The sequence below is a fragment of the Fukomys damarensis genome, unplaced genomic scaffold (genome assembly GCF_012274545.1).
Source record: "Fukomys damarensis isolate Sample0158 unplaced genomic scaffold, DMR_v1.0_HiC HiC_scaffold_16, whole genome shotgun sequence".
Lineage (NCBI taxonomy): Eukaryota > Metazoa > Chordata > Mammalia > Rodentia > Bathyergidae > Fukomys > Fukomys damarensis.
Window position 1 is genome coordinate 55,418,018 of NW_022900928.1, and position 15,509 is coordinate 55,433,526.

The following is a 15,509-nucleotide window of genomic DNA, read 5'->3' on the forward strand; positions in this document are numbered from 1 at the left end:
AAAAAAAAAAAAAAAAAAAAAAAAATCTGTAGGATCTATGAGAACCTAGAGAAGATCGTACAATTACTTCTTTGCAGGAAGCTGTCTTGCCTCTTCGTTTCTTATAGTTACCATTCCCTCTGAATCTTTCTGCTGTATACAGCATGATTCTAATAACCTAAAAGAATAAACCCAAACACAGAAGCATTTTATCTATTGCTATGAACAACATATACACAACGTTTATGCATACACAAACACATGTCCATACCAGCATACATGAGTACACACATCACACGTGCACACACATACACATACCGTAGGAGGCACAAAAATATCTGTTTGACAAATAATTGCAGCTAATATTTATATTTACTACCAGGAACCAGACACTGTTCAAAGCATTTCACATAAATTTTAAAGGTTCATAAACTATAACTACATGCTACAGAAAATTATCCTCTTTATTTACATATGAGGGTGAGGCAGAGAAGCCAAGTAAACTATTAAAGGTAGAAAAATAAGAAATTTCACATACTGTACTGAAACTAGCACTGAGATTGCACAGCTTTGGTTGAATGCAATCAAAGGCACAGGGAGAAGGATCCAACACTCTCCTTGCTTCTTTATTATCACCAAGCTAAGTGCTTGCCAAAGGCAAAAAGTACAAACGTAGCAAACTCTCTTCAACAATTTTTAGAGCATTATGGTATTTTGAAACTGACAATATAATCCCTTAGTAGAAGAGATATCACAATAGAATGCTTATCTGTGACTTTCCCCTCTCCTGTTAAAGTATATAAATCAGTTCCCTTCGATTCATTAAAATTCTGCTAAAAATACACTCTAATGTTATAACCTTTTGTTACCTTCTTTGAGAGTTATGCCCCTTATCAAATAAGTAAGCCAAAAATGTTTATTGAATGAGAGAATAAATTAATTTAATAATTTTTTTCAAAAACTCCTCTTTTCTAACTCACCGTTGCTTCATACTTTAACATTAGCAGAAATAAATGACACAGATGTGAATGGAGACTAATGAAAAGAATCAGTATAAATCTCTAATAATGTTCTATTTCAAAAGTGTTTGCACTGATTATTAAAGAAGAAAATATGTTAATCTTAAACAATTAACCAGTTACTCTTTGCTAAATGTAAGTGACATTTATTGCTGAGAAGTAGAATAAAATGATATACATATATTTATAAAATTCCAAGAATAATCTAAAAACTTTGAAAGGCTCTTGGTTTATTATGAGAAAACAAGAGGAAGAGGAAATATTTTATTTTTTTCTGCAAAACCCAATTTATGCTGAAGAGATCCTTGAGATTTTGCTTCTTTTCTGAAGGCTCACTGAGAGTCCAGCAAACAGACAGCTTTAGTGGCTGCACACTGTCAAATGTCAAGACAAATCAAAATTCTTGAGACAGAAAGATCTGCAGCCTTGGAACTTCATGTGAGAAGTGCCTGCTTTTATCTCTCACCAAGGAGGTTAAAGATGGGCATCTCAGTCTATGATAGCCCCTTCCTCCAATACACAAATTCACGTTCTCCCAGTGTACCTGTGAAGAGCCTACGTGATCTAACATGGCGGGCTTGCCTGGCACTCAGGCCCCCTGGAACATTAACATACACCAAAGTGAACACTTGCCACTTCATAAACAAACCTTTTATTATGAATATTTATCACTATTTACTTCTAAATTCTGTATTTTTAGATTATGTTAAAGTTAGAATGTGCCTCTCAAAATTCTTGTGTAGAACAGCTAGCTAATCTCCAGTGCAACCAAGTTAGTCGGTGGGGAGGTGTTTGGTGCATGAGGGCTCCACTTATGAATGAATCGATGCCACTATTTAAAAAGAAAAAGTGTGTGGAAGTAGGTTTATTCTCTATGCCTTCAGACTTCTGCTATGTGAAGATGCAGCAAAAAGGTCCACCCCTGATGCTGGCACCTTGATCTTGGACTTCTCACCCTCCAGAAGTGTCAGAGAATAAACCACTTGATAATCTACCCAGGGTCTGATGTTCTGCTATAATAGTACAAAACATATAAGATAGACTGTATGGACTTATTTTTCCTACAAAGTAATTAAAGAAATACAGTTAATAGTAGTTTATAGTTAAAAAGAGACTAATGTAAAGGAGTCTGCTTATATAAATGAAGTGTACATGATCTAATGGCTCATGTAACCCTATCATTGGTATAGTATTTATGGAGGTTTAGAGCCTAAACACAGACTTAAGAGATGTTTTTCCAGAAGATCTCAAGGTATCTGGCAGTTTTCAAATAGTGTTAATGCAAGGGTAGCCATAAAAACATCTCTATGCATTTTCAAGAATGGATATAACCAACCAGCTAACTCCAGTATCTTTGTGGGTCTGATTTCTATCTTAGCATTTAAAAGCTCAGGGACATATCTGTATCCTTTGAGGAAGTTGAGACATTTGCTTCCTCTTCTATATTGGTGTCCCACGTACCTAAATCTTCCCAACCTGGTGCTGCCTGGGGCAAAGACATTGATTCTATGTCAATTTATTTTGATGTTCACCTTTGTACTTTCTTCTGGACACACTGCTTGCTGTTCAGTTGCTGTCATCTAGCCTGCTTGTGCCCAGACCCAAGGTCTTATATCCCCTAAGATTATCCCTGGATTTATATTCCCTCCTACTTTGCTGATTGTCCTGGACTCCACTTTTCTAGACAGATTTATAACAGTTGCATTCTCTTGTCAATATGAATTTTGTGTCACTGTTTTTCAGATTCTCTACATCAGATTCCATGGTTTAATATACTTTTGATCTTGGGGTACCCTGGCTGCCCCATCTTGTTTTTCTGCTCCTTTTCCCCCAATTCAGGTCCAACATCGATACAAATAGTGTTTAACTTCAACAATATTTGCACACTGTGATAGAAATTCTCCCTTCTTTACTCCAGAGGTAAGTACTTTATCATTTTTTTAAGACTTGCCTAAGCAAGGTGATTTTAAAAAAGCATACCAACATTTATACAGTTTCATTTTTAAAGTATACTCCTTACTGCCTGCACCTGGAACTATTTTTCCTAATTCACTTTCTCATAAGGCTACTTTTCCATTGGAAAAATGAAAGGAGGAGAGAAGGCACCAACTGTTTTGACACAGGAAGGACAGCAGATGGGAGAGTCCCATACTCATAAAGATGGAGCTCCTCAGATCTCCTTACCATTTGCACTGAGGAGAGAGTGGCAGATTTGGTCAGAGATTAGAGTTTTTCCTCACCGCTTAACAAAGCCTACTAGTCAGAAAGCAAGTATGGTTACTGATTTTATGTTGAACTTTGGAACAGTTTCCACTCTGCTCTTATAATTAAATTTTTGTGTAGTTCATAGCCTCAACTGGAAAAAGTGCAAGCTTTAGTATCAGTCAAAATTCAAGTTTCAATTCAAATTCTAATACTTATCTGCATTATTTAACTTACAATCTGAGAAATAATAATGGCAACTAACATTACATTTACTATTTAAACCAGATGTTGTTCTAGTCACTCTGCCCCATACATGCTTTAAAATGCTTATAATGTAACAATGAGATAAATGTATTTAGTACCTTTATTTTACAGGATATCCTATTAAAGAAAAGTGAAGTTAGTAAGTTGGTGAGATGTTGCTGCCTTGGCAAAATGAATGAGAAGGGCTAAGGAAGGGCACAGCCTTCTCCTTGATTCTTCCCCGACTCACACCAAAGGGCTTGTTGAAAGCAAACATGAAGTAGGTAAAATCTACATTACGGCTTCACCACCCAATGCTGTTACTATTACCGAAGCTATTACTACTATCATCTTCATCATCATCCAAAGTTGTTCATTTACAAATTATACTCACTGGTTCTTTAGTTTGTTTATGCTCTATGCTCTATAAATTCTGAGGAGAATAATTTAAATAGTTCATTATTTATTTTGACTTTTGATTGAATATATCTGCCTTTATCATTACCAGGGAATCAAAATTATAATCCATGCTTTCGACAGTTTGCCTCGCTCTTATTTAGTATTCACACACGTGTAGCATCTTGGCAGTCTAGCTTTGCACAGGCTTTAATTTTCCAAATGCTTCAAATATGTACAGTAAAATCCACTGCTTCTTCCCACACCTCCTACTTTATACAATGCTTGATTATTTTAGCAGAACCTCCTTATCATGGCCTAGTTTCACTGAATTCTCCCACTACAATTATAATTTGTCACTGCAGTTCCTAATGATAGGAAAACGTTAAATAATGAGAAGAGCAAGCAGAATTTTAGAAACTCAGGTCTTGTGTCACATTGGGCTTTAAATGGCTCTTTCAGCTACTCCTTCTAGTTTTTTTGACAACCAGCTTTGCCTGGTTTCCTTTTATATTTCTACGTAAGATAAAAGTAGGCTGTACATTTTTTTTTTGGTAAAATGATTCCATTCAAAATTATCATAGTTTAAATGTAGCAAAACTCTTTCATTTTAGAAAATCAGCAGAGTTGGAGTCATTTAAAAAGCATAGCATTTGGGTTTTTTAAATTTTCAACACTAATTAAAAACTTTGCAATTAGTCTATGGTATAAAATAGAAAATAATTTATAATATGCAAAAACAAAGAGCCAGGCACCGTGGCACATGCCTGTAATCATCACTCTTGGAGTCTGAGACCCAAGAATTGTTAGCAATTTAGAAACTTACTGAGGCCCTGTCATAAAATTTAAAAAATAAAAAGGGCTGCATATACAGCTTAGTGTGAAAGTCCTAGGTTCAGTCCCTTCTACTATAAAAAAAAAAGGAAGGAAGGAAAAGAAAAGCAAATAGCTCATGGCATAAATTTTCTAAAAAGTAAAGAATGATTATATTATTAGAAAGTAAGCACTTCAAATAAAGAATTTTGAGACTTTATAACATGCTTCATTTTACCCTATTCAGGGTATTTGTTATTTTTCTTTCCCTGCTTGGCCATTCTGTCATCACTGTGGCTTCAGTACACTGTATTTCCTAGTCTGAATTCCCCCAAATTCAACACCTCTAATCCTGAATAAACAGCCATAGCTGTCTTATATATCTATATTTCAAGGACATGAATATATAGCATTGAAAATATATTAAAAACACCAAGCCCTGGAATTTTATCACTGACACTTTATTGACTAAATTTTATAAGCAAGTTTAGAGTAAGAACCATACTTTTTTTTTGATACACACAAATGAAAGAGGAAAAGTATAGTTGAGTATCACAGAAAGAGAAGCTCCATTTTACAAGTTAAAACTTGCCAATAGTTATTTATGACTAGATAGAACTGTCCATGGATTACAACATATAGCAAAGTTTGATGATGATACAGAGTATTTTCACAGATTTTCTTTTTTCTGTGAGGTATCCTAGTGTATCACAAGGGGCTACTCATTGCTTTTGAAATCTAATATTTTTAAGCTTTGAAATTATTTTGGTACCTTCAGAGGGCATTACATCTTTCTTTTCTCAAAATCTAACTGATATTGTTAAGGGACTCCCATGTTTTTTCAAAAGTGAATCTGTCTCATTTTTATTTACTTATACCAAACTTTGAGCTTTAAAAAGTCACTGTTTTAGATTGAGGAAGTTAATGTTAAAAATCCATGATTTAGAAGAAGAATGGAGGTTATAGAAACTGATGCAATGAGACCCCAAGTCTTGAGGAAAGAAAGCACTGGCAAATGCAGGCTGATTCTCACTCTTTCCTGAAAACGACAGGGTGTCACAGTGATACATTCATTATAAGGTCTCTCTGGCTTAGAACCAGACACTGGGCTATCTCTGCCAGAGTACAAAAAAGTTAGAGATAATTTATGTAATAATTGTTATTTTACATAACAAGACAAATCCCTCTTACATCTTCCAAACTATTTACCACTCAGAAGAGATTCAATTGTAATACTGTATATTGCCTGTATAGTTTATAAAATGTTACTGGATACTTTTTCCTCCAAGGAGACACACCTTAGTGAAAATACCCTTTGAATCATAATATCAAAACAGATAAGTTTTTTCCTAATGTGCTCATGTGAAGATTATACTATAAAAAGAAGTAGGCGGTTTAGATAGATTATGAAAGAAGAAAATAAACCTGCTGTTCACCACAATTAATAACAATGACTGTTGCCACCCCTTGTATGAAAAAGTCATCCATTCTGACATTGAATAATCTATGGAAATTCCATGTGAAGTTGCAGAGCTGTTCATTTAACAGATATGGGGTAAATTATTCAAAGTATTGCAATGATTTTAACAAAATGTTAACAAAGACTCTGCCAAGTCAAATAAATGGTGACTAGTACATATTTAGAATCTTTTTCCATTAAATAATTGGTAAATAATATGCCTACACCAGAAGCCATTGGTCATTTGGGAAATAGCTACAATATTTGCATATTAGCATTATAGGGGTCTCAGCTAATTGAGAATGTTGAATAAAATACTGATCAATCATGGTTTAACTGATAATATACTTCAATGTGTATTTCAATGTTCTATTTACTTTTAACTGTCAACATAAAACTCTGTTTATTTTGGAATATGATTTCCTAAGCAAGAATAATTACATTGTTTTAAATTGCATAGAATTCATTGGTTTAATTTTTAATAATAATGAATTTAGAGGACTAGCTATGCAAAAAATTTTCCTTACTGAGTAATATAATGCTTCACGGTTTAGTTCAATATTATATTATTTAGGCCTCATAATGAAAGTTTACTCATAAAGCAGAAATACCTGTATTGAGGGTAAAACTTTCTAAAATTAAGAAATATAGATTGTTTTCTATCAAATTTAAGTTTAAGAACATATCTTTGCAATTTAATTAAGATGATAATTTACTGTTTAAGTTCCATTACCTTATAAATATCCAGAAATCCGCACTGGTGGTCAAATCTGGTGTACAGTTCATTCAGCATGCTGATGACTTGCATGGGAGTGCACTGGGCGCAAATAGCTGTGAAGCCAACAATGTCTGAAAAGAGCATGGTGACATCATCAAACTTTCTGGCTTGTACTTGCTGTCCTTGCCACAATTGCTGGGCTACATCACCAGGGAAAATAGAATACAGAAGATCCACTGTCTTCTTTTTCTCTTCTTCCAGGGCCTGGTGAGTTCTCTCTAAAGTGGCTTTTAATTTATCCATCCTCTTCTTCAAGCCATCTTGGGCCTTTGCCTGCTCACCAACCAGAATGACATCTCGGGTGGCATCGTGGATAGGGATATCTGAGAGATGCAGCCCTCGACCCATTAGTTCATCCAACTTGTCCACACATGGGGAGCCCAAAAACAAGATGGAATTTGATTCTGGGACATGGATCATTTGTCCTTTGATTTCCATAACCTGTGAAATTAACATGGAATTTTGATTAATAGCTTTCATGTAGTAAGTTAACAAAAAATAACATTACTTGGATAGGAAGACTCAGAAATGTTTTAACTATGCTGACTTTGTGCATGCATGTATGCAAATTCTAATCTGATGTATAGTCAATATAAACTACATGCCACAGAATAGAAACAATTATTTTGTGTCTCACTCATCTCCTTTTCTAAAGTAAAATAATGCTATGCAAAATGAGATCAATGAAAAGTGAAACAGGAAAACATTTTTTATTCAAGATCAAATTATTCCCAGGTACATTATGGAACTGCTTCATAAGTCATTTTAAAAACTTTCTGCCTGATAAATAATACAATTAGAATAAATCCATCTGTCAAAATAACTACATTTAACTGTCATTAAAATAACACTTCTTGCAAAATACAAATTTAAAAGCTTAAAATGAATCAAACAAAATAATTGCTTGGTCTTATGTATGACATTTTTCAACCATTCATAGTCACTGGAAAATGTAGTAGTCATTGACTAGAGTAGTGAACAGTTCACTCAGTATTAAAAGTAACTTAAAGCAGGTATCATTGAACCAGTATTACTAGAAAATAACTATTATTCAATTAATGTATACATAAAACTAAAAATGTATCTCCAAATTAGTATGCAACTAAAGGAATTCAGTCAATAAGTGAGAATCTAAAGATTACTAATTGAAGCCTACCCTTCCATTCTTGCTCTTTCACTAGAGAATTTAGGGGATTGATATTTAGAAAAACTTTGTGAACATAAGATTCTGTTATCATAGCTTGTTACCCCAGTGAGTACCTTCAGAAGGGATGACCACCAATAGGAAAGGAAAGAAGACATAGGTTATGGCTATCCAAATTTAGTCATTCAGGTTAAATTAAGATATTTCAGCATACCTAGAGAGGACGCTGGCTATAATTACCAGAAACAAACAGGCTAAGTGTTGACCAACTGGAACTGTACATCAGTTTCATCCATATCACTTTCCATTACCACATAGAATGAATTCAACACAGTTATTTTCCTTTGCTTTTCATAGCATGAAATAATTGGGCTAAATGATGAAACAAAAAGTATAGAGTAAATGTGGGGTAAGATGTAGGGGTTGGTATTTTTAAGCCTACAAATATCTATCCATCTCTATATATATGTGTGTGTGTGTGTGTGTTTTCATCCATATCACTTTCCATTACCACATAGAATGAATTCAACACAGTTATTTTCCTTTGCTTTTCATAGCATGAAATAATTGGGCTAAATGATGAAACAAAAAGTATAGAGTAAATGTGGGGTAAGATGTAGGGGTTGGTATTTTTAAGCCTACAAATATCTATCCATCTCTATATATATGTGTGTGTGTGTGTGTGTGTGAAAAAAATAATGTTGTAAAGGCCAGCAGCAAATCACAGCCTCTCCAGTACCTCAAACAGAGATAGCTGGAGGACAGCTAAAACGGAGAAAAAACAAGAGCTCAGCGAATGATGAAAGAGTGGACAGGAAAACTAGAAATCACAGAGAAACTGGAGAAAACTGAAGACAATGCAGAGAAAACAATGAGTCCCTAAGTGTCTGTGCCCTGCTGTGTGCCCAAAGTCGCTACCATCTCCAGTTAGGTTTACTGCCTGTGATTTGTGCCCTATTTACTTCAGAGGCCCCTTCCTGAGATGTGGCAATGCGGGGCCTAAAACAAGAGGACCTATTTCCAGGAATCAAGGTAAGCCTAGAAAGGCTGAGGAGTCCCATTGATAAATGAAAAACTGCCAGCATTGCCCCTAAGAAAAACCCATAATTATTGTAAGCTGTAAACACAGCAACTTGGCAGGCTAGAGTTGCAGAAAAATCCACTGCAGGCTCCACCATATTTGGTTGTGATACAATCAGAAGCCATTTTGTGAAAGGTTTATTATCTAAGAACTGAGCTATTTTGGGAATCATATGTCACAGAAAAGCTACACTTTAGGGTTTTGGGGGTCACTCTATTGCAATGACTAGGAAGGAGATGGTCACAAGAAATAGTTGCAGAGAGAGAGTGGGCTTGTCACAGACCTCCTAAGAGGTTTAAATAGGAGCAAGTTTGGGCTGGGAATGATACAGTGGCCTTGCCCTCTGTGGTGAGAAGCTAGGCTGGTCACATGAGGTTTTCTGAGGGGGATGGATCCGAAATTACTTTGATTAAATCCAGAAGAGTATTTGTCTCTCCTTGCTGTCTACTTCCAGCACAAAGGTCAATTTTCTGCTCACATGCCCCATATGCCATCATGAATAGGGATAGACCTCAGCTGCATGGTTGCCACATTCCAAGGAATATGGACAAAGGGGCCTCTGGAGCAAGGAGGGAAGCTCACAAGACCACAAGTTGCAAAACTAATTGGAAATAGCAGTGACTTGGGGTACAGAGGCCATAAACTTTAAAGCATGAACACTGCACCATTTAATGACCATGCCCAGCAGGAAAGGTAGGGTAGGACTCAGTATTCATGCAACAAAAAGAGATGATGGGAAAAAAGTAGGTCCTAGTTGTGATTCTTTATCCCTCTCTCCTATATCTGGTGGATTTTAATATTATTGGGCCTTGAAAGATATTGTTAAACACAAGGAAATATTTGACTTATTTCTCTTTTTTCTGTTTGTTGGAGCTTTTGTTTGCTTGGTTTTTTTTCTTTTTCTTTATTTTGTCCTATATAATTTTCTCCTACTTATTTCTTTTTTGTTGTTTTTTAATTTTATTCTTACTTAATTTTATTTCATTCTTTAATTGGAGTTTTATCTCAGTTTTCTCTCTCCTTATCTTCCATTTCTTTGTTTTTTAAGTGTACTTCTTCCACTTTTTCCCTTTCTGATCCCTCCACTTTTATTATTATTAAGCTTTATTTCTTTTTAGCTATTTAGTTGTTTCTATGCATTATTACTAAATTCTATTGTTGATAATGCTACAGTTATTGATTTTAGTAGATATTTACTGTGTGTTGATATTTGGTTTGTCTTTGTATCTATAATTGACATATCTTTTCTATTGTTAGGGGTAGCATAGTTATTGCTTTTACTGGTCCTTATGGCATATCAATATTCAGTTTGTGTTAGACTCTTACTCCTACTGATTTATTTTATATTTTAATATTCATTTCTATTCTTATAATTCTAGATTTTTAACTAATTTTTACTGTATGGCAAAGATGGCTTGTCTTCATGTCACCAATATTATTGTGGTTCATTGTTTCCTGTGTAAGTGGTATTAGAGATCAAGCCCCCAGAATTAGGTTGGACATTAGGTTGGGCCATCAAATGTTATTCTGAGTAGGTTGGACAGAGATATAAAAATCCATATCCAAAGCCATGGAAACAGCACAAGGAGACAGAATCTAATTAAAGAGATCTCCACAGTAGTGGCAGTATTTCTTCCCTAGTTAACCTGGAACAGAAAAAGAATAAAATAAGAGAAAACAAAATAACAAGATGCAAGTAAACACCTCTAACTCCCCAAAACCTAATCTCCTGGAAACTAAAGTATAAACAATTATAAGAAAAGAACTCAAAACCAAATGGCTAAAATGTTTGAAGAGATCAAAGAAGAACCTCATAAAATAAGATGTTTAGAAAATTTGAAGAGGATTTAAAGAGATAAAGAATTTTACTAATAAAATATTCAAAACACTTAAAGTCAAAACAGATTATAAACTAATTGCCTTAAACAAGACAGTACAAAATATGAATAATCATTTTGGTAATGAATTAGAAATTATGAAAGAAAAGCAGGAATACAAAATATAAATAATTCAACAGAAAGTATAGGTAGCAGATTTGACCAATGTGAGGACACAGTGTCCTAAATTGAAGATAATATAGATATCACAGCTTGTAATTCACTAATACACTAAAGACAAAAAGGTACCATGCAAGCTGGATCCAATTATCAGCCAGAAAAAGAAAAATCCTGATAATTATAGGAATAAAGGAAAACTTGGAAGACAACTTAAAATGTATTTTAAAATGTATTCACAAACTGACCACAAAGTGCTCCTTTCAAAAGTAAGACTCTTCCCTGGGCACTTTAGGTGGAGTTTAGAATGTAACTTCTAAATAAAATAATCATTGTTTTTATTTCTCTCATCATCTACTCACCAGCTACATCTTAATTTTAAAATAATGCATTTAAGTCCAACGCCTTAACCATCCTGGCGCAGCCAATAAGGGGAAAAAAATGAGAACCAAGACCTGTCATGTAGAGGTACAAGATCCCAACAATGAATGTAACTGTACTGTATCCCTAAAATGTACCAATAAACTCAATTGGAAAAAAAATAATGCATTTAAAATATGATTTTCAGATGTGTTTTGTTGTTTAATTTTAATTATGTGATGATTCTATGAACCTTTGTGTAAGCATGGTAGCTACAGTCTGTATTTTATGGTGTTTGCATGATTTTTAAGTGGAATAAAACACCAAATTCTAATTATAAAAATGTGTGCACTAAAATCATAGCAGAAAAAATTTCCAAGTTTAGGGAAATAATTCAATATGCAAGTACAAAGGCATTCAGAAGTCCAAAGAGTCATGACCAGAAAAGAGCTTCTACACAACACATCATAATCAAAATTCTAGAAGTTCATTGAAGGAATAAATACTAAAAGCTGTCAGAGGAAAAACAGCAAATAACCTATAAACACAAGTCTATCAAAATAATAGCCAATTTTCAGTATGAATTTCAAAGGGCAGAAGAGCTTGAAATGAAGTTTTTCAAGACTTAAACAGAAACTATTGCCAACTCAGACTTCAATATTTTGCAAAATTAGCCTCCAAAATTGATGGAGAAGTAAATACTTTATATGACAAAAAATCCTAAAGAAACACAACATATGGTCATTAAACCAGCACGCAGAAAATACTTAAAGGAATCCTAAAGATGGAGAGGCCACCAGCACCAAAGAGCACAAAGAAAAGTATATATCTAACTAGGAGAGTAGTAAAACAAAGGGGAAAAAAATAAAGCAATCAGCATTGAAAAAATAATGCAATAACAGAGTTCAGTAAATACCTTACTGTAATAACTCAATGTTGGTTTTAACTTCCCAATCAAAAGATGCAGACTGGCAGGTTGGACCATATGTTGCCTACAGAAAATGTACCTCATCCAGACAGAAGCACACAGACTGAACTAGTTAAATATGGAAGAGGCCTATAAACCCACTAACACATAAATGGATAAAGAAAATAGGGTATATACACAATGAAGTACTTTTCTGCCATAAATAAGGATAAATGAGTCATTTGTAGGAAAATGAGGTCACCTTGAGTCCATACTACTAAGTGAAGTAAATTAGATACAGAAAGTTAAATATTGCATGGTTTCTCTTAAAAGAGAAATATAAAACATAGATAATTTAATGAGAAAAGTAAAAGAAAGATGATAGAATTTTTATGAAATAAAATGCTCACTTTTAATCTGACACAAAGGTTTTGCAAAAGTTCAATATTCTATCCTTTCATTTATAATGTTCTCAATTAATTCACTGAAGTATATGTTGAGTGTTTTCTATTTAAAAGCACTTCTCAAGTGATCAAGATAAGCCAATTAAATATGGCTGAAATTGGGGAAGCAGTGTTATTAATGATATATATTTTTCCATTATTAGAATTTTAATGAAAGAGTAAGAGTATAATTTACATTCTCATCACTTAAAAAAACAATATATTAATTTTTTCTTAAGGTTTAACAGGAGAGCAAAATATTTTAAAAGTTTTGAGGTAAGGGTTCATATCAGGTAGCTGAAAAGAGAAATTGTTTGAGATGTAAATCAAGTAGCTTTTCTGTATGGTTATCCAAATTCAGTAAAGTAAGAATGTTACTTTCAGATATTGCTTCCAGTCTTCCATATTTGTTATATCTGATATATAATTTATGAAAGAAAAACAAGAATAACATATCCATGGCTCTTTGAGAATTAGAAAAGCTTTTACCCTCACAAAGCAATATTACTTGCAAATAACTAGCTCTAATGCAAACAAGTAGAACTTACATACTCAGAACAAGAAACGTCTATTCTCACATTTCTAAGATTCTTTCTCTCATTTCTACACCCTCTACTCCTCTGCCTATTAGACTATGCATGGCTGAAAACACCAGCCAAAGGTATCCTGCATAAATACCCAGCCTGGGATACTCTTCATATATGCTGCAAAAAAATATAGTTACCAAGGTGCCTGGTCTGGGAAAGATTGTCCTACACTCTCAAGCATCATGACAAAGGACCACTGAGAGTACAGAAGAATGAAATATGTCAGTAAGATAAGAAGAACATCATACAAGCTTTGAAAACTACAATCATTGTCACTGCAACTCACAAAAGTAGGCCAGGACCTCTGTGCTAACCTAAACAAAGTAGTACCATATTAATGTTTAAAAACAAAAACACAACATAATAACCAAATTACACATGTCATAGTAAGAAACTAATCCCTCATAATAACTAGGAAAAATTCAATTTGAATAAGAAAAGAAAATCAACTGATGACAGCACTAGATTGAATCCTGTGTTGCATTATCTGTCAAAAATTTTAAAGAGAGCATCATAAAATGTTTCAACAAACAATTACAAATTCTTTTAAAATGAATAAGGAAAAGCAGAATCTCTCGGTTAAGCAATAAAAGATACCAAATAACCAAATATAAATTATAGAGCTAAAAAATATAGCAACAAAGATAGGAAACTTCCTGGATGGGCTCAAAAATAGTGGAGATGACAGAGGATAGCATCCATAAATTTGAGGACAGTTTGATGAAATTTACTTCATATGAAAGGAAAAATAGACTGAAAAGATAGTTCAGGGAGCAAAAAGCCAAGTTGAATGATTTGGAAATTTTTGCAGGTGGCCAGAAAGGAAGTACTTGAGAATTCTGTCCAATTGGTGCTGAAAAGATTAGCACTGAAAAGAAGTCAGTATTTTGCTCCAGAACAATAGGAAAGACAACGTGAGGGCATTTTAGGAATCAGCAAGGTCCCACTCAATAGTTTTAAGGATGCAAAAGTGTGAGACTTTTTGAGAAGAGAATCCCTAGTTGCCCTGTTTTTATGGTGTCACCTAGGGAACTGTTTCCATAGGATTTATTTTACCATTTTCAGTTATCCAAGCCCTCAGAGGACACTGCACATTTAGTTCAAGAGAGCCTGGCTATTCCTTCTGCTGATAGAAGACCTTGGCATCATCCACATGATATTGGATTTACTGGCATACAGAATGCAAGAGTTGTGGGGTCAGGGAATCTTCTACTCAGGTTACAAAGAAAGCCTTGGGTTGAGGTAAGAAGCCCCAGAGAGAAGAGTACATAAAGCTGTGGAAATTAAACCAAGATACAGTAAAGACTCCAGGAAGTGAGAGATGTGGGACATCAAGGAAAGCCACATACCCTGAATGAAGTGAGCCCAAGAGAGAGGCCACTTGGTCTGCAACTACAAGGACATACAGATGAGGCTGTTCAAGTCCTTGGGAACACACACTTTAATACCATGTACCCCAGATGCCAGATAAGGAATCATAGTATTTAATGTTTGTCTTGCTGAATTTTGGTCTTGCTTTAGTCTGATTCTTTTCTATCCCCGTATTCCTCCATTTTGGAATAGGAATGTGTAACCTGCGACATTCTACCTTGAGATTATGTAATTTATTTTTATCTTTTTTATAGAGCGTCACATTGAATAGTTTGCCTAGAATCATGGGAGATATTTTCATTTGGACTTTTAAAAAATGCTGGAGGTCTTGACACTTTGAATAAGGGATTATTGCATTTCTAGTTGTATGCAGGTTAGTTGTATTATTTGGGGTGGAATTATAAACTTTCTATTGTCTTTATTTGAAGACTATGTATCACATAAGGAGATTTGTGTGGGTGTGAAGTTGACAAGGGGTGGATTATGACATTAATAGTCATATGTCAGCTTCACTGGCTTAGGTAATATTCAGCAGATTAGTAAGGCATGATCCTGGATGTATCTGAGTAAGTCATGGAGGAACTTAGTTACTCTATGTGGCCTTTCACCCATTCCTTTCTGGCCCTGTTTCCCTACTCTGCTTTCTGGCCACCATGAACTAAATCAGCATTACTCTACATACTCTTCCATCACAATATTTTCTTTTTTTTTTTTTTTTTTTTTTTTTTTT

The 15,509-nt window shown here is 34.3% G+C and overlaps 1 protein-coding gene across 1 annotated transcript in view; it reads right to left on the bottom strand.

The window, feature by feature from the left end:
• Nucleotides 1–15,509, bottom strand: part of Gucy1a2 (guanylate cyclase 1 soluble subunit alpha 2) — a 475,983-nt gene that overhangs the window by 80,841 nt on the left and 379,633 nt on the right. Inside the window, exon 6 of the mRNA XM_033764307.1 lies at nt 6,848–7,333. Coding sequence (XP_033620198.1) covers nt 6,848–7,333 — 486 coding nt within the window. The remainder of the gene's footprint in view (nt 1–6,847; nt 7,334–15,509) is intronic.